This window comes from Onthophagus taurus, chromosome 1, assembly GCF_036711975.1.
Source record: "Onthophagus taurus isolate NC chromosome 1, IU_Otau_3.0, whole genome shotgun sequence".
In the NCBI taxonomy this organism is placed as follows: domain Eukaryota; kingdom Metazoa; phylum Arthropoda; class Insecta; order Coleoptera; family Scarabaeidae; genus Onthophagus; species Onthophagus taurus.
The window spans coordinates 7333714-7356292 of NC_091966.1; the positions used below are offsets into that span (position 1 = coordinate 7333714).

The window sequence follows — 22579 nt, forward strand, 5'->3', positions numbered from 1 at the left end:
GGTCATCACGTGCCACAACGCGACCTAATCTAACAATAATTTGTAGTACAGTCATAGTACAGTTGAGTATTGTATTGTATTGTAGTATAGGTTTCCGATTTTTTTGCATCATATTAAATATGACAAACACACTACTGTTGTTAGCATTCTTGAAGAAACGACAAACTATTAACAGTTATTACGCGTGCGCAAAATACATTTTACCTCCAAAACATAAACTTCAACCAACTTTCGGGTATTTGGAGAAACGGAGATTCACCTCCAACGTACTGGCGTCACGTGATCGTCATCAGCCAATCAGACGAATACCCAAATACCCTGCGCAGTAAATAGGCTTCGTGACAGTGTCATTCTCCCTTCTTCAAATCTCCCAATACCCAAATACCTAAATCTCCCTCGCACTAAAGGCACCTTTATGGTATTGACAATAAGTGGTTCCAACAAGATGGTAGTCCTTCACATTTTAGTCGCGCAGTTCGAGACTTTTTAAACCGTACGTTTCCAAACCGTTGGATTGGTAATAGAGGTGACATTGAGAGGCCACCACGATCTCCTGATCTAACACCACTCGATTTTTTCTTTTGGGGATTTCTGAAAAGTAGAGTGTATGCAACAAAACCAGAATCAATCAATGATTTGGAAAATCGCATACTTGAAGATCTACCAATATCACTTGGAATAACCTCCTGATGGTTCAAAATTCCATCTATGAGCGATTGAGTTATTGCGAAACCGTAGAAGGTTGACAATTTGAACATTTGTTATAAAAATCGTAATAAAAGTGCAAAAAGGCATGAAAACATTTTATTTTCCCATTTGGTGGCCAACCCCTCATAATTCGTGAAAGAATTAAGATATCGGGTTTTGAATATGGAGTTGTGTTTCTTTTTTCATTACCTTTAAAATAAGGTAAAACTCTACAGGGGTTGCTATTTAAAAATGTAAGGGTGGTCATCCCCTAAAAAGACTCCACATTGCATGGAAGTTCTAAACTATCTAAGAATGTAGCTTTTATGACTCTTTAGTAATTCCCAAATTTTGTTCTTCACTCCTTCAAAACATATAGCTCCGTCCCGGGAGTTTTGGGAAACCCTGTATTTACTATAATAGAAACTTACAAAGGAGCACCACCAATAAACATCGATCCCTCAAATGGTCCAAACTCTTCTTCCGGTTTTAAATCCTCCATTTGAGAATCTTCATTTATCATAAACCTAACATGATATTTATTATAATCAATCCATAATTTATGCCATTCCCCGCCGTTTAATCTACGATGTGAAACGATAACCAATTCTTTTGAAACTCCAGTATTTAAAGTAAAATTAAAAGTAAGCTGGAAATCTGAAAAAAATTTCAATAAATTTCAATACAATAAAAATTTGAAATTTTTAATAACCGTTTGTTAAAGCGACCATAAAACTGGGATAATTTGGTCGAATCGGTGGTTGATACAGCAAAATGGCCTTTTTTCCCGTTGTTCGAAAAGAAAACGCTAAATCACCTTTTCTCCAACCAGGAACTTCGATGTACGATTGACTGGTTGTAAAAGTGACCACGTATTTTTGTGTATCTAAAATTAAAAAGTAAATCGATCCGAATTTATATTAGTCGAAAATTCTAAAAAAAATATTTAAATACGTTACTGGTTTCTACACATTCTAATGGTCCTAAGGTGATTCTTGCTTGAGCGTTAGGCGGTAAATCAGGTTGTTGAAGAAAAACCATTTCCATTATTCCCAAACTATTACTCGTCGTAAAATAGCCTTCGTCCGATGTCCATTTATCGTCTGTTAAACCATCACAGTTGCACCATTGCGATGGATTTTCGCAATTTTTTTCAAGCGAACACGGACAAGTTCCTCTTAAAAATACAAAAAGAGTTGTTTTTTAAAAAATTTAAATAAACATAATGAAAATAAATTAAAAAAAGAAATGTTTAACCTTGGTCTTTAGAAAATAAAGTTACGAAACAGACTATTATTATAGTTATTAGGAGCTCTTAGTAAGTTTTAAATTGTTTCCTGTCTACAACAATTTTATTATTTAGTCACTTAGATGTTAAACTTAAAATTATTCTCCAACTTTTTTATTTTAAATAAATATTTTGAAGATAATTTTCCTCAAATAATTTTATTTAATAGGTTAAAACATAACCGGTTTCGAAAAAACTTTTCATCTTCAGATGTCGTTACAAAATCAACAGGAAAATCTTTATTTTTTTGATAAAAAGTTTTCTCTTTGTGATGCTATGTCAGTATATGGGAATCAATCGCAATGTGTCCTCTAAAGCTACATTTAGTAATGTTCTTAATGTAGTTAATGTTGTAAATTTTAAATATGTTTGTTGCCTCAAATGTTCTGTTTTATGAAATAACCTGATTGATCATAAACGAATACTAATGATCCAATGGCCGTTGATCGATCACCACCACGATTATGGTAAGGAGATAACAAAATGTCTCTAGCTTAAGACAATTAGTTGCTACAACTTTTGTTTCTAGTAAATTCCTTGTAGAAGATTTAAATGAATCTAGAGAGCTTCTAAAATTGATATAAAGTCATTTAATACTTAGTTAGAGAAATTACTCCATATATAGTCAAGACAAAATGCCATGAGACTAAAACTGCAAAGATTAAACCACAATTAGCTTTATGCTATTTGGAAACGAAAATTGATTTTTGTCGTATCTCATCATTTATACAAGAAATAACTGCTGCAATTTACCTATTTGGAGACCTTTTAAATGGTGAATGATTTTTTTCAGTTACACAATTAAAAAATTGGTTTTTAATGGCACAATTACACAAAATGTATGTCATTAGTACTTTTCAGTGATGTAAGACTTGCTAAAGATGACATGGGAAGGTAATAACGAAAAAGAGAAGCATTAAGGTACTTTATGCAAGGACTTCTAAGAGCTAAATCTATGAAATTTTCGAAAATTCAAAAGACTTGAACATTTTGAGGCACCTATAATTAAAACTTTAGCCAAAATTTTTACTTAGCTACACCGCAAACAAACTTCAATCTCTACAATAGGTATTAGATTAACGTTTGCGCAAATGCCAACTTTGTGATGAAATTTTTTTGTGTTTCCTGAGAAATCAAGTATTTAATCGCGGGGTTCTTATACGATCTGTCGCATTCTGCGATCGCCATTCGCCTCTATTCCTCCATCCTTCTTCTGGTAAAGCTCGATTAGTCATAGTCTATCGGATCCCTTGAATCTAGGATGTATTTGGTATACCTCCCCTTCTTCTATGTTGAGTTACATGTACAAGAGCTCTTTTCAGACATCCTCATTATATGTTCGTATATACCGTGTTCGTCCGTCGTTTAATTTCTTCATTTGGGACATGTTCCAGTCTTGATACTCAGTATGCACTTCTTAGAAAGTCCATTTCCACTGTTCCAAGTCGTTTTCTGCTTTTCGTAGCGAGCTGCCAACATTCTAACCAATCTGTAAAATTGGCTCTACTATTGATCAGTAGATTGTCATTTTTGCTTTTAGTTTAATATGATTTGGCCATAATAAGGAGTTTAGCATACGAACACTTTTTTGACCTAGTTCTGGATATCTTTAGCAGATGTTCCTTCTTTCGAAATTATGCTGCCCAAATATTTATATTCCATGCACCTTTCTATTTTGTTGTTTGTTTGTAATTCAGGATCATTCAAGTCATTTCCTATTACTATATATTCTGTCTTATCCATATTGTTATTCAGTTCCAATCTCCAATATTCTTCCATGAGTTTCCAGAAGATAAGTCAATATCATACTCTTTATTTGCTACAATAATTTGGTCATCAGCAAAGAAAAGGGTTGTCAGCTTTGATTTTCCATTTCTATACCCAGTTCTGAGACTTGTTCTGCATGTTTTGGCACTTCTTGTATGTATAGTTTGAATAAGGTAGGCAGCGTCCCTGCTCAAGACCTTTCGTTGTCGAAAATAAGTGCAATATCGAATTTATACTCCTAAATGTTCGAAATGGACTGAATATACACCCTACGGCCAGTCGTCGTCAGGATCTCGACCAGTTTTTTCATGGATTCACATATCCCATTGAATTTCAATCCTATTCTTTAACACTTTCCGATATAACTTACCCACTGCAATAGTAACACTTGTGCCTTGATAATTTTGGCATAATCTTTCCCTTTTTTTTGAAGGTTAAGCTGATTAACCTTCAAAAACATTCCAACCCAACCCAACCCACTGCAAAAGTAATACTTGTGCCTTGATAATTTTGGCATAATCTTTCCCGTTTTTTGAAGGTTAAGCTGATTAACTTTCAAAAAGCAAAAAAGACTGGTAAGCTAAGTTCCAATCTTCTAGAATATTATTTAATTCCTTAGCTACCTTGTAACGGTAAAAATTGAATATGAAATTACAAGCTGTAAAAAATTGGAGAATCCATAATACTGCAGATCGATGTTTGTTTAGAAATTTGAAGTTGTTATGGATATGATGTTCGTTCTTTGAAAGTAATGATTTACTATGAAAAATATTATGTACAATATGTACTGATGTAATTATAGCAATGTTTAGATTTTAGTCTGCCTTTCAAACAAAAGTTAAAGAGCTGAAGAAAATTGAAAGGCAAACATGACTCGGATTTCAGGGATATCTTATTTACCTGATAACGTAGATCAGCTGGTATCAGCTTTCCACTAGGATGATTGAGGAATTCGGCCGAACATAAATAAGTTTTGGCATTCGAGTATGTACGCTCATCAAATAGTCACAGAAGCTTATGGAGATCATGCGTTGTCCGAAATAACCTGTCATGAATGGATTCACTGATTCAAAAAATTCGAAAATGAAGACTTATTGATTATGATTCGTATTTGAAGTTATGCCATGTTATTTCTGCTAAAATTTCAGTATTTGCAAAAACATTCTGAGCCATATTCCCAACATTTGTACAGCTGAACCCTTGTTATGGCTTATCAACTAAGTAGAGTTTACGTAGACGTAGTTGCATTTTAAATTTTTACTGTTTCAGATCTACCCCACCATGTAACGATGATATTTTTAGCCTAAAGGCTGATAAGGCATAAGACCGTTTATAAGACCATTTCCACGCAGAGAACTGGTTTTTAAAATCATTTTGTTTGATAATTTACCATTAGCTATCCATACGCGAAGTTCATAAATGAGGTTCGCTTACTAATCCATGCTAGTCAGATTATTCCTCACCACTCTAATTCTCCAAATAGTGTGCAAACCTTATTAGATATTGTTTTCATAGTGGTTAAAACCAGTGTCTAGTGGATGATTCCAGATTTCATTTGATCCTGCAACTAATTGTTGCGTGATGTCTAGTAATTAGATGTTGGTATAGTTTTCATAGTGATTATAATCAGAATCTAGTGGAACTTAGTGGTTGGTTCCAACATCCAGTGGATGATATCATTATCTAGGGAATGATATTTTATGTTGAAATAAATAAACAAAAGACGAAGATACTAACGAAAATGAGAACAAGAAGGAATATAAACCACATCATAGCGTTTATGTACTTGGGAGTCAAACTTATTACAGAAGGAGCGGAGGAACCAGAAGACACTATGACAGAGAGCACAAAGAATATATTGAAAGAAATATACTGAGGAAAATCTTTGGTCCAATAAAGGAGAATGGGATATGGAATAGGCCTATTTCAGAATTCGTCAGATGAGAGGCTGGTCATGTCGCACGAATGGGCGAGGGTAGAATCCCAAAAAAGCTCTTAAGCAGCAAAATGCAAATCAAGAGACCATGAGGGGAAACTGCAAAAACGATGGCAATAACTCATAAACTGTAGCGTCATTTTAATGAGGAAGAGATATTTCTACAGCGATTAGAACTACATTTTATTGATTAGTTTCAGTGTCCAAGGAATGATTCCAGTATCTAGAGTGCAAACTAACTTTGCTTTCTTAAACTTACCTAAACAGCATTCAAATTTAGTGTGTTCTAAATGCCTTTATTGAAGTTTAGACATAGATGCAACTCTTTAACGCAAAAATTTGGGATCACCACAACTAAAAATGTAGTCTTTGCAAATTCAACAAATATTTAAGAAAATAAAACTAATTATTTTATATGAATTAAGTATAAAGATTTAGGAGTTAACTTAATAATATCATTACCTTTTAACATCTCCAATAAAATCCACTGTATGATTAGCAGAACTGATAAACCACGTAGCTGAATGTAATTCCAAAGGAGCCATCCGACACTCATATTTAATGTATTGACTGCAATTTAAAGAATGAGAAACCAATTCTTGAAGCATATCCGCGTTAAATTCGCGATATTTAATGGTAAATTTAAAATCTTTTTCCGACGGTGATCGAACGTCAATTTGATTCGGTAAATTGTGTTCTACGATGGTTTTGGTGGAGTCTTCGTTGCCTTGGAATTCACATCGAACGTGAGCCGGGGGAAACACCCCATTTCCATCAATATCAATTAAGTGAACATTGGGTTTTGTGTAACCCAAAAGAGCGAGTTCTTCGCAAGTTTTCCGATACTTTGCAAAATGGCAATTTTTTCCTAAATAACCAGTTCCTTCACAATCACAAGTTAATTTATCTTCTTTAACAGAACATTTTCCGCCGTGTTCGCAAGTATTTGGTCGTCTACAAGGATCGATAAAACGGCAATCATCTAAAGTTACTTCGCCGACGACTCTTTCACTTTCCACAACGGATCTTGGTTCTAAATTAACACCGTTTACTGTTATATCCCGCATACAACCAACTACACCAGAGTTAGTGCGAGAACCACTTCCAATTTTGATTTTATCACCAACGGCGAATGTTAAATCCCCTAATTTTTCGCGTTTAAACTTATCATCAACTTTTAAAAATACAGTTCCTTGTTCGTAACTTAAAATTAAAGTATGCCAAATTCCACGCATTTTTTTAACGGTTATTAAATGTGTTGCGTTTTTGTTAGAATCGGCCAATTCGAAACGAACTTCATCGTTTACGACTCGTACTTCCCAATAATAACCAGTTTTAGCATCACTTGAAGCTAATACGCTTAAATTACTGCTCGTTTTGAAGTCAAATTCTAACGATAATCGATCGGTGTAATCATTCGGCCACCAAATATGCGAAGAAGCAAATGGATATGTTAACGGGATTACCTCAACGTCGGCTTCGAAAAATTCCGGCCTCAAAATCCCAATATAATGTACCTTAGGATTCATCTTTTTTAGTTCGTAAATAATTGAAATATCATTGTAAAAAACGTATTGGACGCATCCGGCGAAATTATTTTTAGATTGTAATCCTCCTTTTTTTGATAACTCAGGTCCACCTCCGATATAAATTTCAGGATCTATGTAAAGCAATTGATTTCCTGTTAAATTAAACGAGATTGATTCATCGTTTAATGAAACTCTAACATTATTGTGTTCGTGGAAAATTGTTAAATTGTTCCACTTTGAAAAATCGGCCTTTTCTCCTAAAACAACACTCATTGGTTTATCACCAAATTGAATATTTACATAAACAGAATTGTTAAAAATCGACGCAGCTATGTAATGATCGATTCCGTAATCTCCTCCGCTTGCATAAAATAACGCAGAATCATCAAATCGAGTTTTAAATAACATCGAAAATCGATTAACCGCCGAATGAACACGATCTTTCCAATCGTAAACTCTATAAGAAACATAAGAAGATCCGCGAAGTGTTAAAACGGTGGCAGTGTAAATATCACAATATTCGCCTTCATAACGAGTTCCAAAACAATCACATGATAACATATTATAATGGTTAACGCATTGCGATCCTTCGAAACAAAGATTCTCGTGACTGTAACATTTATTTTTACAACCTTCTTGGACATTTTCGTGTTTTGTTGCTATTAAGGGAGTTATTCGTAATAATTCCGAGGCCGATTTTCCCGTACTTAAAACGACGTTTTTTATACAACCCACGAAAGACTCTATTATGTATTTAACGCCGTGTAAACGTTCTTCTGAACTTAAACCGCCGATTAAAATTACCGATGTTACGTTTGCCGAGACGCCGTAATTGTTGTCTTTATCTAAACCTATCAAATCGGTTTCACCTTTTAAATCGTCTACCATTGCCATTAATCTTGCACCGTGAACATCAATACGAACCTAAATTTTTTATAAAAATTAAGATTTTCGTTCAATTATTTTTATTTAAATGAGAATAATCATCTTTATAATATTTGTTTTGAAAATATTTATTGATTTAATGTTTTATATATTATAAGGAAAGTGATGCTTTGTAATGGCGTGTTGGAAAATACTAGATATTGCTGGCAGAAAACTTGATACTGCTGGAAAAAACTAGAAATTGTTGACAAAAGACTAGGTATTGTTGGCAGAAGACTAGATATTGTTGGCAGAAGACTAGATATTGTTACAGATGACTAATTACTGCTAGAAGAAAACTAGATATTGCTGGCAAAAGACTCGACAGTGCTACAGATGATTAATTTTGTGGTACTTCCTTTTGGTTTAAGAGCTCTGTAATTCCGGAGAGAAAAAATTAAATGAAAACCTGGTAGGGCAAACATATTTGAGATTATTAGATAATGAAATCATTCCACGAACGATAAAAATGGTAGGACAAAATCAAGGGAAATTTGAAATGGATCTTGTCTTGCAGCAGGATTGTGTGTCATCACATTATATGGCTATGGTAAGAATAGAGCTTACAATACCGGAATTCCGGGATTTCGGACAAAATTGGTGTAGTATTTAGAACCGGTATTGATACTTAAATGTCGGTATTTGGTATTAACTTATCGATCCGGCTTTCTGGGGTAGTTGTAGTGTTTGCTAAACGACGCGCTGTATTACAATTCCAGTTAAAACTTGTTAGAAGCTAAAAGCCACAATTAACAACAATTCAGTTTACAACTCATAAAGTAAGTAATGTTACAATAACTAATATTTTGTTATGGATAAAAACGGTTTATCGATCATAGAAAAGGGGATGATGAAACATCAGTGTGGTATCATTTCCTAATAGAGGTTAATGGGCAGATTGCTAAATGTGATCAACTAGTGGTCTTCATACCCATTTGAAAACAATGCATGAATTTAATATGAAGAAAAGGTGTGAACCCACTACTAGCGACACTGATAGCCTAATTATTTCCAAGAAACCAAAACTGATTACCAACTATTACAAAAACGACAAGAATGATGAACTTTCAGAAGTACTAAGGTTTACGAGCAATAGGATTTGCAGATATTCTAAAAACTTCAACCACAATACAGAATAAAAATGAAGATATGAAAATGAAAATTAAAGATAAAATGACTTCTGAAATATGTAGTTTAAAGTCTAAAGGTACACCATTCAGCATAACATTCGATGAGTGGACTTCAGTTCGCTCAACACCACCTAACCTATCCGTACACATATTAATATTAATGTGCACTTTAGATATCTTTATATTTTTGTAAACCATAGATGTAGAAACGTATATGACTTGTCTTCATCTACTATTGTAGCACTGAGATTTAATAAATATTATTATTATTATAGTGAAGGATTATTTAGGAATATCGGGTTAGTATGTGCAATTGCTTCAGTATCAGCAGAAAAATGTTTATCATTAGTTGAAGAAAAGTTAGCAACTTTTGGTTTAAAAATGAATAAAGACATAGTTAAACTAATAGATGCTGAAATCTGAGATATGCTTGGCTCATGGTATAAATTTAGCAATAACAGATATTTTCTATAAGACCAAAACTACAAATGAAAATGTAAAAAATGGGGATGCGGAAGGATAAAGTAAAAATGATGATGATATAGTTGAACAAGAGACGACGATGATTCCGATGATGAAATAGAAGGAGGGTATATGGATGATGTCATCATAGAGCATGAGTTCAGAGTTATAAGAAGAAGAGAATATATAGAAAAAAATACTAAAGGTAGTTGTTTAAAAACTCTCCAATAAAAAATGACAAATTTATACAAAAATATGTTAAAGAACAATTTGGGAGAGAAATTTCTCTGAAGTTAGATTGTCGGATTTTGTTGGTTATGTTAGAGAAATTTTATGAGATACGATATTGCATTCAAAAAGCGTTAATTAATGTAGGATGCAATAAAAATGTTCAGAAGATGAAATAAATTTATTATTCACACTTATTAGCAATTTGGTGCCTGTAAAAGTGGTAGTAGTTGCGCTATGTCGAAGAGATTCAAATCTGAACAAGAAAGTTCAACTTCGAATCTCGCAATGAATTACAGATAAATCACAAATACTGCAGTGCCTGCAAAGTGGACGTCAAGAAGAAAATAAAATACTGCAACGCCTCTCATTTGCAGCTACAGAAGAAGAAGCACTACTACTTGATGATCTACAAGAACCATCCTGTTCACCATCAGACCCAGAAGTAATCATTGTACCACCACTAGAATCCTCTAATCTCTAATGGATTTGAAAAGTTAACGTTTATTTGTCGTGGGGAAATTGAAAGGTGTGCTTTAAGGGTATAAACTCACTTGGGTACATTACAACTACGACAAAAAAGCGTGGATGATGAGAGAAATTCATAACAACCCAAGATTCTATCCAACCCAATCCAAGATTCTATCCAACCCAACCCAACTCAACCCAACGCAACCTAATTATGTAAGTATAGTATTGGTCATTGTATAAAAATGTTTGTTCTTATTGCGCAATGAACCTTTGCAAACTGTGTGCAGCTTTAATTAAGTCATTTGCAACGTCCAAAAGAAATGACAAAGTGGTCCATATCACCAAACTTCTTTTATTATTCATATGCAGGTGAATAAATTATAATTATAATACGTTCGCAGACGATCAAAGAAAAAGGAATGACAACGTGGTCATGGACAGGAAAGAATAAGACTAGAAGATGACGAACCTTTTAGATCCAGCCACCTACAAGAAAATCAAGAAAATGACATCTACAGAAATTCCAGCAGAACAAAAGAGAAGTTTGTAGTGGCCTCGATATCAACAAGAATTTATGGATTACCTAAAATCCATAAACCAGCTATTGTCAAAAATTTCTCCAACGTGCCAGATGGCAAAGTTCCTTACCAAGTTTCTTTCTCCTATTACAGTGAAAAAAACTCGTATGTCAGAGATTCTACGCATTTTGTGGAATCAATCAAAAGTTAGGTCTTACATATCCTGATTTCCAAGTTTCGGTGTGGAACCTCCATTCGCCAGAGTACCAGTCAAAGATGTCATGGATGGTCTTCGCCAGAAACTCATTTCGGAGGATTTACCAAAGTATGTTCCGAAGTATTAGAAGGAAGAATTCTACGAGCAATGCGAAGGGGCAGAATGGAGAAGTGTGAGGAAGAAGCTTTAAGGAAGTTAGGAAGCTATGGTTTCGTTACGGGGATCTGGCAGCATACAAAAGAACATTTCTAGAAGTTTCTAGACCTCCTGAACTCTCAAAAGCCCATGATAAAATTTAACCGTTCATCCAGAAAACTTGAAATTTGGTATAACTTAACCTCAATCGTTCTTTTATAACTTCATAAAGTTTCATTTCTTAATCTCGATTCGTTTTGAAGATAACATTTTTTGTATCTAACGCGCATATGATGCAAATACGTTACACAATTATTTTCAAAAACTCTAAATAAGGATGATTATTCTCTTTTTTTTTAAATATGTATATTTTTTATATACCGTAACTGAATGCCATTCATCTCTATTAAGTCCACTTCCTACTGTTAAAGCTGTCGAATGTTTTCCATAAACATGAACGACTTTTAATTGCCCTTGTTGGACGATTATATAAAGTGCATACGGTTGAAATTGGACCCCAGCTGGGACTTTCACGTTATGGTAAGCCAATAAGCCGTGTGGAAGTCGCGTCCGAAATTTAAAAGAAATTTCACGGCACAGTCTAAACAAAAAAAAATTAAGTTTGCACTACAAATATAACAACCAGGTTATGCGATTAGATTAGGGTACCTTCAAAGTGTTTAATTCTCAGACAATAACAACTACAAACTATTTATACCTTACAAATATTTACTTTTTCCTCAAACAAAAATTGTAACTCGTTAACCTAATAACAACACATTATTTAAGTCGTGTTATGATAAATGTAAAAAATTTCCTACATAATGGAAAATTATACCACGATGAAAAAACGATTATAATTTGAATGTGTTAATTTGATTAACTCGAACTCAAATAAAACGTAATATTTACTATTTGTAATCATTACACAATCACTTAGACTCTAATAATATTTGAAAAGTTTGCAAACCGCAATAGAAAATGTTTTGGGGAACGACACATTTTTATTTATTAAAATTTTTCCTAAAGAAATACATACCTTAATTGAAAAGTTTGTATGATATCACCATCGATTTGAATAAACGTATTAGCCTGCGCGAACATAAAGGTCGTTTCGTTTCCGGTTTCTTGAAACGTTAATTCCGGACCGCGATTTTCTTTAGGAACAGCATTCATATCATCATCGGTATCTAAACGGCATAAATAAATTTTAAAAGAATTTTTTTAATTTTGTATCTCACCGTTTATTGTTATACAAGCTTGAACACATTGCATTTCCGTATCAAACCGATTCTTATCATTTCCAGCACATCCTCCCCAAATAAATATCGAACATGTTTTTTTATTCGGATCGTAAGCCCATTTATAAAAATTCCGATTGCACGGCCCCCTTTCCGGGCTTCCGGGGCAACGTTCAGCCGCGTTCGAATCCACTTTAGACGTTTTCGCAACAATCACAAGCAGATTTATTACCAAGGTGGTGTAATAAAAATTCATTTTCGTCATGACTCTAAAAAGTAAACGAAAATATTGAACAATGAAAATGTTAGAACAACGAAAATGTTAGAACAACTATAAAAGAATGGTGGTTTTTGTTTAAGTGAATAATCGGAGTACGCCTAAGAACGCCTTTTTGAAGATTCTTATCACACCCACTAAAACGACTCAAGATCAAAATTGTATCAAATTAAAATAAGGTTTTGTTTTATTAGAAAGTAGCGTGGCTAATTTGAAGGTGATTTTGTGGTTGATTTATTAATTTACGTGATGTAATTTCATCGCGATTTTTTATTTATGTATATTACCTTTTTTATAACCGATTAATATATAGGTGTCTTAAAATTAATGATATTCATTTTTATATAAATTTTTCAATACACCTTTCAATATATAAACGTGTTTTAAAGTGCATGATAACAGAGGAGATTATTTCTATGGAAAAGACTCTGCTTCAATTCATGATGAAAATCTACTATATTTTATTGCTAGGCAAATGATAAAATCAGGTTTTCCTTTTAAAAATTGATTATTATGTGGTAGCAGAAAATATTTGAAATCACATCTTCATAATTACAGAATTCTGAATTCGTGTTCTAATCCAGACAGCTAATAGCTCAATTCTGATCTTTCTCAATTTTCAAATACTTCTTTCTCTCTCTTCAGCCATCAGTTGTCCACTCCTGGATGAAGGCCTCTTTCATATATTTCTATTTTTCTTCATCTTGGGTCACCTTAAACCATCTACTTCCCCCAATTCTCTTTATGTCATTTATTCATCACCCTCACTGGCCATCTTGCGTGGTCTTGACTAGTTATGTGACTATTATTTCCTGTACTGCCTGGATCTAGTTATTAGCAAATCTCTTGATGTCATCCGTCCATCGAGTTGATAGCCCCCCTCTATTTCGTTTGGCAGCTCGAGGTCTCCATTCCAACAACCTTTTCGTCCACCTTCCATCTCTCCTTCGGGCTACGTGTCCAGCCCAGTTCCATTTGAGTCTGGCGATGCAAGAAATTACGTCTGAAACGCCTATTCTTCGGCGCAAGTTCTCATTTTTAACGTGATCTCTTAGCTGTGTTGTTCTAAGCTTGTTAATAGATGTTATGGTCAAAGTCAGTGTTTCTGCCCCATAGCCTATAGGTCATGACCGGCAGCACGCATTGATCGAAAACTTTTCTTTTTAGACATATTGGCAGGGCCGTAGCTGGGGGGGGGGGGCATAGTGGGGCAATGCCCTACCTTAAAATACCAATGCTTTAAACAATGCCTGTAAACTCTTTGTTCATTGTATGACATGATGAAAAAAAAAATTATTATTCGCGTAGCAACATCTAAACAATTCCGAAGTAATCACGGTTTGTCACAATCATAGATGTGTACTAATTCTTTATTCAGCCAATAGATGGCAATTGAAGTATGTGTAGAATAAAGTCCCTAGATTTACAAAGCATCACGGTTCATGACGCCTGTTTTCAAGCCAAAATGGCGGTTTGACAGCTTGTCACTGCATCTCACCACTATTTACAAAAATATTGCAGTCTTGTTACCTTTGGAGTTGCAAAAATAGCAGTAAGAAGAGCTTTCGACTCTTCAGAGTACCACGAGAAAAGAGAAAGGAATTTTGATGTAATGTTATCAATTGAACGACATAGTTTTAAATTTCCCGCTTTGTAAATCTAGGGACTTTATTCTACACTAAAGTCTCTAGATTTACAAAGTACCGCGGTTTGTCACCATTTTGGCTCGAAAGTCAAGCATTTCTTCTGGAACTCCATAGGCAACAAGACGGCAATATTTTTGTAAATAAGTGGTGAGAAGCAGTGACAAGTTGTCAAACCGCCATTTTGCCTCGAAAACAGGCGTCATGAACCGTGGTACTTTGTAAATCTAGGGACTTTAGTGTAGAAGCTCTGCCGGTATTGCAATGTGGTATGGGGAATCCCCATATAAACTAAAATAAGCAGATTAGAGGTTATTTGTCTAAAATGTTGGTTAGTGTTGTGTAGGTACGCTGTTTCAGTCGGTTAACGACACAATTATTAGTTTATTGCTGTGAACTGCAGATTGATTGATTGATTTTGAGATGGATATACGGACTTTCTTTAGTAAAAAGCGAAGAGTTGAAGAAGAAATTAACCTCGATGAACCACATTCCCCAAAACAGATGCAAGCACAAGATACAATTGCTACTTCTAATGCTATGGAACTCAGTACAGCTTTGGTGAAACATGTTGGTAGTATTAGCCATGGTATTCCTTTTGATATTGCACAAATCGGAGAACCGATAAAGTAAGTTATTTTAGACATATATCCCAAATAAAATAATAGGGCCTTTATAGCGGACTGGTTCAAGCGATATAAATGGTTGCAGTATTCTGTGGAGAAAGATGCTGCGTTTTGCTATCCTTGCCAGTAATTTTTGCCTCATGGTACCAAACAAACTTTTTACACTTCGACAGGTTTCAAAAACTGGAAAAACGCCACTCATGCAAAAACTGGTTTCCCCAAACACCAAAAATCAATTTCCCATACACAAACCATGGCGATGTGGGAAGACAAACTACGTAGAATATCTACAACTACCAGTGTCGAAACGTTGTTAAATAGAAAAGTATTAGAGAAAAACCGGTATTACGTGAAATCTATTGTTGAAGTGATGTAATTTCTAGTTGTCAACGATTTAGCGTTGCGTGGAAATTATATCTTGGAGGAAGAAAAACAACAAGGATTATTTCAGAATTTGTTTGTTTCATGAATACACGTGCATGAAAGATCCGAATTTGAAGGAGGCTTGTTGTACGCTCCGAGTCTCGAGGTTAACTGTCTTTATTCTACAACTCCCGTATTACAGGTTGTCTAACAACCACCCAACATCCCTCTTTCTAAGTATAACATTTAAACTTAAAATCTAATATAGTCTCTTAATCTTTGAGGCACTTTTATTGTACGTTCACTTCGTCTTGGTACTTCTGTTTCATTGTTAGTTTTCTCCGCGACTATTGTATCTTCGTTTGTTATATGTTTGTCATTTTCTGTTTTGGTCTCCTCCACATTTGCATGATCCTTGTCTCTGTCCTGTGTTGGTAGTGGCTGTAAATGTTTTCTGTTTCTCCGAATATCCTCCCTTTCCGTTTCTACTATGTATGATCTTGGTTCTGTTGTCGCCTCCTTCACTATTCCCTCTCTTTGCATGTTCACTATCCACACTCTTTCACCGATTTCCAAATGTGTGTTTGTTCTTACTCTGTGTCTTCGATCATATTGTTCTTTCTGTTTTTCCCTCTCGGCTTCAAATTCCTTCCTCAGTTTATTATGATTTGGTACTTTGGGATCCAATTTTGATTTAAGCGTTGGTACTTTCTCTCTTAACCTCCTGCCAAAAAGCAAGTGAGCCGGAGAGAACCCACATTTTAAAGGAGTATTTCTGTAAATTAACAGCGCAAGATGCGTGTCTTTATTCTTGCGAAAAATCTTTTTCAAAATCTTTACAGCGCTTTCTGCCTGTTCATTTGCCTGCTGATATTCTGGACTGCTGGTTATACTTTTGAAACCATAATCTTTGGCGAATTGTTTAAATTCGTAACTGACAAATTGTTTTCCGTTGTCTGATCTTAATTCTATTGGAATTCCATGGTGAGACATTATATCCTTTAGCTGTTCTATGACAGTTTCGCTACGTAAATTATCTAGTTTTCGGATTTCAGGGTATTTAGAATAATAGTCCTGTACTATTAAGTAGTTCGTATTTTTGTAAGTAGCTATATCCGTCCCCAATCTTTCCCATGGTCTATGTGGCACTTTGTTCGGAATCATTGGTTCCGTTGGAGGTATCTTGTTCTTCAAGCAAATTTCGCAGGTTTCTATTTTGTCCAATATTTGTTGTCTTATTCCTGGCCACCAAATAGTTTCTTTTGCTCTCGCTAAGCATTTATTTATGTTCACAGAATTTAATCGCGTTCCCTCGCTTTTCTACTTTTCAGTATAACCCCACGCCTGACACCATGTTGTACGCTCCGAGTCTCGAGGTTAACTGTCTTTATTCTACAACTCCCGTATTACAGGTTGTCTAACGACAACCCAACAAGGCTCTCAGACACATACCACAAAATGCAACATATCGTTCACCTGAAATTCAAAATCAAGTAATTCAAGCAGTACGAAGTTCCATTGTTAAAGATATTAAGGAATCTGACGTGAACTGGTTTACATTAATGGAAGATGGGACTACTGAAAATCTTGATGCAGCCACTTTTACGGAATTGACGTTAAATACCCTTAGCGAAAATAACATTGACCTCTCGCGTATGCTCAGCCAATGCTATGACGACGCAAGTATAATGAGCAGAAAAGTTTTGGGAGTTGCGACCAGAATAGAAAACAAATTGGGCCAAAAAGTTCCTTACGACCACTGCTATAATCATCGCCTGCATTTGATAGTCATCAGGACTATCTCGGAAATGACTTTCATTCTTTTATTTTTTGATCAATGCGTCATGTTACATGAATTTTTTCACCATGGCAAAATAGCTGCTTTGTATGGTGGAAAAAGGATTGGCCGGCTCCTCCAGCAGCGTTGGTCAGGACACTTGGAGATTACAAAAGTTGTAAACGATAATTATTCAACGATTTTGACGACTTTAGATGAAATTAAAAGTGTCGGTATTAAAAAGGTTATGCTCAGTTTGGAATTCCGAATGGCTATGGCCAAAATAATCTTATCCACGCTTTAGCCTGCAGACGCAGCTTTACAAGCCCGTAGTGCAGGATTAAAGGACGCCATAAAAATCATAAACTGCGTCCAATATGAAATAACGAAACTGAGATCAGATGCTAGGTATCATCAAATTTTGAGAGAAGCTAAGTCTATGACAAGCCGAAAATAGGACACAGACCCAGAAGAGGCAAGTCAAACAATCTAATTAACAAAATTGATTAGAATCGACAAAATATAGAAGACCAGAACGACCAGCCAATTAAATCTGAGTATTTTGAAACGTTGAACATACTAATAGCTGAATTACAAATGATTGAAAGATGTAGACAAAATGGTACCTTTGAAAAATCTAGGTAAGTGTGAGAAAATTAAACAAAACTATGTTGCTACTATTGTTTATTTATGTCCAATTCACAATTTTACCTAATTTTTTAGGTCTAACAATTCCATCAAGGGAAGAAGCTGCTGTGGTTAAAGTTTATGGAAGTCGTGTAGAGGATAGAACGGAAAACACAATGAAAGTTTTGTACATGCAGCGAGAGGCCTTCAAAGATACTTATGAACTGTTTGCATCTGTGGCAACCATAGGATGTAGCACTGCTGTGTGCGAATCTAGATTTTCAACTTTGACTGCAATCAATAGACCTCAGAGGTATGTCAGGCATGGTATTTCTTGCTTTTGAAAGGAGAAGAACAAAGTCAGTTGATCTCAATGAAGTTCTTCGCATTTTTAACAATATGGCGAATCGAAGAATTCAGACTTTTATTATTATAGTGATTATAATATGTTTGAAGAATTAATATAAACCTGAATAAATGAATGTTTTGCTATTATCTCCTTATCACCCCAGCGGAAATTAAGTACTACCTTACTCACTCAGTCATATTCACAAGTACGATGAAAATCGATTTACCAGATCAGATCAAGTAAAATTTTTACTTCCGACCTAGCTGTAACCACCGTTGCCATACTTTAAATTCAACTCTAGCTACGACCCTGCATATTGGTCTTAAACACACCTTTGAGTACACCTCTGAATAATGCTCTCATGGGCAGTATATGCCCATGAGAGCATTATTTTCCTCCTTAGTTCGTAGGTATAGTTGTCTCTTGTAATTTTTATTTCATGGCTAAGACTAACTAGTGGATATGTACACCTACATATCCACTAGTTCAATTTCCGTTCCTTCCATTCGCTATTGGTCATAAATTTTGTTTTAAAGATATTGATTTCCAGACTAACCGATACACATATGTACTTCCTTCAGCAGATGCAGCATCGGTTTAATGTCACCGAGAGTATCAGCGGTCAACACAATGTCACCGTCAATGTTTATGCCTTTATTCTCCCAGTCTAGTTTCTTGAATGCATATACCAGGGCTGTGATAAATAGCTTAGAAAACATCGTGTTATCCTGCCTTACCCCTCTACCAATCGGGTTACGTTCAGTTCCATCATGTAGTTGTACCACCATAGTTTCTGTAGATGTCATAAATTAGCTCTCTTTTCTGTAGATGTTATAAATTAGCTAGATTGTTGTATATATTAAAATTACAACTAACACCAGACCTAGAACTAGAAACATTGGGTTTAGCCGTCTTAAGAGACGCACGGCTAAACCCAAATGTTTTTAATTCTAGATCTAGTGTTAGTTCCAGATTTAGTTGTTTCGTAAAAATCTGAGTGTATGATGTAAATGAGTTAAGTAAGTATTTAATACAAAAAAATAAATAATAAGATACTAACTAACGCCATCTTTTGCCCGACGAATTTTTATTGGCTGTATACTGGAAGGTTAAAATTTATTTAATATAATTTTAGACCACCTATATACAAAAAAAATGAGTAAAATTATTAGATAATTATATGAACCTCACGACCACGTCATAAATAACGAAATCCCGTGATAAAAAGTCGATCTAACATAATCCCTTTTGTATATTATCTTTTAAAAGTAGTAAATACATCAACTTAATAAAATTTTAAGTTGTTTTCCACACAAATAAAACGTTTTAATGAATTTATTGCGTGAATAATAAATTTGAAAATTAAATTTAAAATAAAAATTATATAACAAATAAAATATGTAAGAAATAAACATTTAAATTTACCTTTTAGTTTATAAATTTAAATTACCAACTTCCTTAATTCGATTAATCTTCCAGTAACACTTCCTGTATTCTTCCAGACGAAACGACGATCGTAGGCGATACTCTCCGTCTCATAATCTTATATGATATGAGAAAATCCCAAAATCGACGCGGAGTTTACCGTCTGATTCAAAGATGATTCAAAAAACACACCGAATTACTATTATCTCTTTCGATTTTTTTAAATTGTTTTCAGTAGATAACCAATTCCATCACGGGTCACTGAATATAATTTATTACAACTAATCTTGTAAACTAAAACTTAATCGACGCAGCTGAGATGATGATCGTTTCTCATCGCGTTAAACGTTCAAACTGTTGGTTTGCGGCGGCGACGACGACGGCATCTCTAGAGAGTAGTCGCTGGAAGGGCGACGACGACGACGTTAATCAGGAATATATTATGTAGTTACGCGCCGGGGGAACGGTTAAATTGAAAAATGGGTGTCATCATCAGAGTGCTTGTGCACTTCGAGAGCGGGAGAAAGAAAACGAAGATTCAAGAACTAAACTCGATGTTAATATATGATTGTAGGTCTTGGTGTTGACTTAAGTTGTTCATCGTGAGTTTGAAATATATTATATGTATGCTGTGTCAATATGTGATGAAATCTTTAAATAATTCAAAATAAGGAATTATCTATGTAGATATTTTTTTCTCTCCTGACACATTTCTGTTTCCTTCAATTCTGGTTTCGTTAACTTTAAAATTATATATATAATAATAATTTAAACTATACATATATCTTAATTTGTGTAGAAAATTGTTTTGTATCTTTTGGTATTTTTGAGATATTACCTATTGTAACGTCCAAAAGAATCAATTTTCACTCAATTTGCGATTTTAAGTGTTCTGAGTGGGTTTAACTAAATAATAGAATGAAATGATGTATTGAATAAGTTTTTGGGATAATACGGATCATTTTTAATACAAAAATTAGTATTCCATCTTTGTGTATTCTTGAGATATAACCTATTTTAATGGTCAAAACATCAATTTTTATATATTACCTGATTTTGATTGTACTAGGTAGCACAATTTTTATAATGGAATCAAACCGCTTATTGAATATGTTCTGAGGATAATTTGGAATATTTTTTATGTAGAAAATTGTTTTCCATCACTTGGTATTTTTGAGATATAGCCTATTTTAATGTCTTAAAGAATCAATTTTCAGTCAATTGGCGTATTTAAGAATTCTGAGTAGGATGAAGTAAATAATGTTATGAAACCGCTATTGAATATGTCTTTGAGATAACACGGATCATGTTTAGTATAAAAATTAGTTTTTCATTTCTTTGTTTTCTTGAGATATAACCCATTTTAATGCTCAAAACATCAATTTTTATACATTACGTGATTTTAATTGTACTAGATCGGACAAATTTAATGATGGATTAAAATCGCTTAATGGATATATTCTTAGGATAATATAGAACACTAGTATCCAAAATTGATTTGCATCTCGTCATATTCTGGAAGTATAACCAATTTTAACGTCCAAAGGTATCAATTTTCACTCATTTGGCAGTTTTGAGAGTAATAAGTAAGTCGAATTAAGTGATGGAATGAAATCGCTTCTTAAATATATTCTTAGGATAATATGGAGCAGTTTTGATATAAAAATTGTTTTCCATCTCATGGTATTCTTGAGATATAACCTATTTTAACGTAGAAAAGAAACAATTTTCATTAAATTTGCGGTTTTAAGAGTTCTGAGCAGGATGAACTAAATAATAGAATGACATCGCTTATTGAATAAGTTTTTGGGATAATACGGATCATTTTTAGAACAAAAATTAGTTTCCATCTTTGTGTATTCTTGAGATATAACCTATTTTAATGCTCAAAACATCAATTTTTATATATTACCTAATTTTGATTATACTAAGTAGCACAAATTTTATGATGGAATCACACCGCTTATTGAATATGTTCTTAGGACAATTTGGAATACTTTTTATGTAGAAAATTGTTTTCCATCACTTACTATTTTTGAGATATGGCCTATTTTAATGTCTTAAAGAATCAATTTTCACTCAATTGGCGCATTTAAGAATTCTGAGTAGGATGAAGTAAATAATGTAATGAAACCGCTATTGAATATGTCTTTGAGATAATACGGATCATGTTTAGTATAAAAATTAGTTTTTCATTTCTTTGTTTTCTTGAGATATAACCAATTTTAATGCTCAAAACATCAATTTTTATACATTACGTGATTTTAATTGTACTAGATCGGACAAACTTAATGATGGATTAAAATCTCTTAATGGATATAGTCTTAGGATAATATGGAACACTTTTAGTATCAAAAATTGATTTGCATCTCGTAATATTCTAGAAGTATAACCAATTTTAACGTCCAAAGGTATCAATTTTCACTCATTTGGCACTTTTGAGAGTAATAAGTAAGTCGAATTAAGTGATGTAATGAAATCGTTTATTAAATATATTCTTAGGATAATATGGAACAGTTTTGATATCAAAAATTGTTTTCCATCTCATGGTATTCTTGAGATATGACATCTAAATGAATCAATTTACGCTCATTTTACGATTTTGATAGTACCGAGTAGTACGAATTACATGAATGGAATGAAATCGCACATTAAATATGTTTTTATGATCATATGCAACACTTTTAGCATCAAAAATTGATTACCATCTCGTGATATTCTGGAGATATAACCTATTTCAACATTCAGATGTGTCAATATTAACTCATTTGGCGATTCTGGGAGCACTAAGTAGGACGAATTAAACGGTGGAATGAAATTGGTTAGTGAATATGTTTTTAGGATAATACGGATCAATTTTGGTATAAAAATTAGTTTTCCATCTCTTTGTACTCTTGAGATATAACCTATTTTAATGCTCAAAAACATCAATTTTCATATATTTCGCGATTTTACTTCT

The 22579-nt window shown here is 33.9% G+C and overlaps 1 protein-coding gene and 1 long non-coding RNA gene across 4 annotated transcripts in view; one reads left to right on the plus strand and one right to left on the minus strand.

The window, feature by feature from the left end:
* Window positions 1-20015, minus strand: part of LOC111414900 (axotactin) — a 26155-nt gene extending 6140 nt beyond the window's left edge. For 2 of the 3 annotated variants that reach the window (XM_071195999.1, XM_071195997.1), the window contains exons 1-8: window positions 19621-20015; window positions 12534-12802; window positions 12332-12482; window positions 11674-11893; window positions 6141-8131; window positions 1647-1864; window positions 1400-1573; window positions 1119-1344 (exon numbers count right to left, since the gene is read on the minus strand). In XM_071195999.1, coding sequence (XP_071052100.1) covers window positions 1119-1344; window positions 1400-1573; window positions 1647-1864; window positions 6141-8131; window positions 11674-11893; window positions 12332-12482; window positions 12534-12798 — 3245 coding nt within the window. In that variant the 5' untranslated portion in view covers window positions 12799-12802; window positions 19621-20015. The remainder of the gene's footprint in view (window positions 1-1118; window positions 1345-1399; window positions 1574-1646; window positions 1865-6140; window positions 8132-11673; window positions 11894-12331; window positions 12483-12533; window positions 12803-19620) is intronic. The other variant, XM_023046370.2, reaches the window with a different exon arrangement.
* On the plus strand, window positions 13193-18338 carry LOC139429807 (uncharacterized). Its single transcript, XR_011640380.1, has 3 exons — window positions 13193-15082; window positions 15133-17860; window positions 17943-18338. It is a non-coding gene; the product is annotated as an uncharacterized lncRNA (long non-coding RNA).
* Window positions 20016-22579: the final 2564 nt, after the last annotated feature.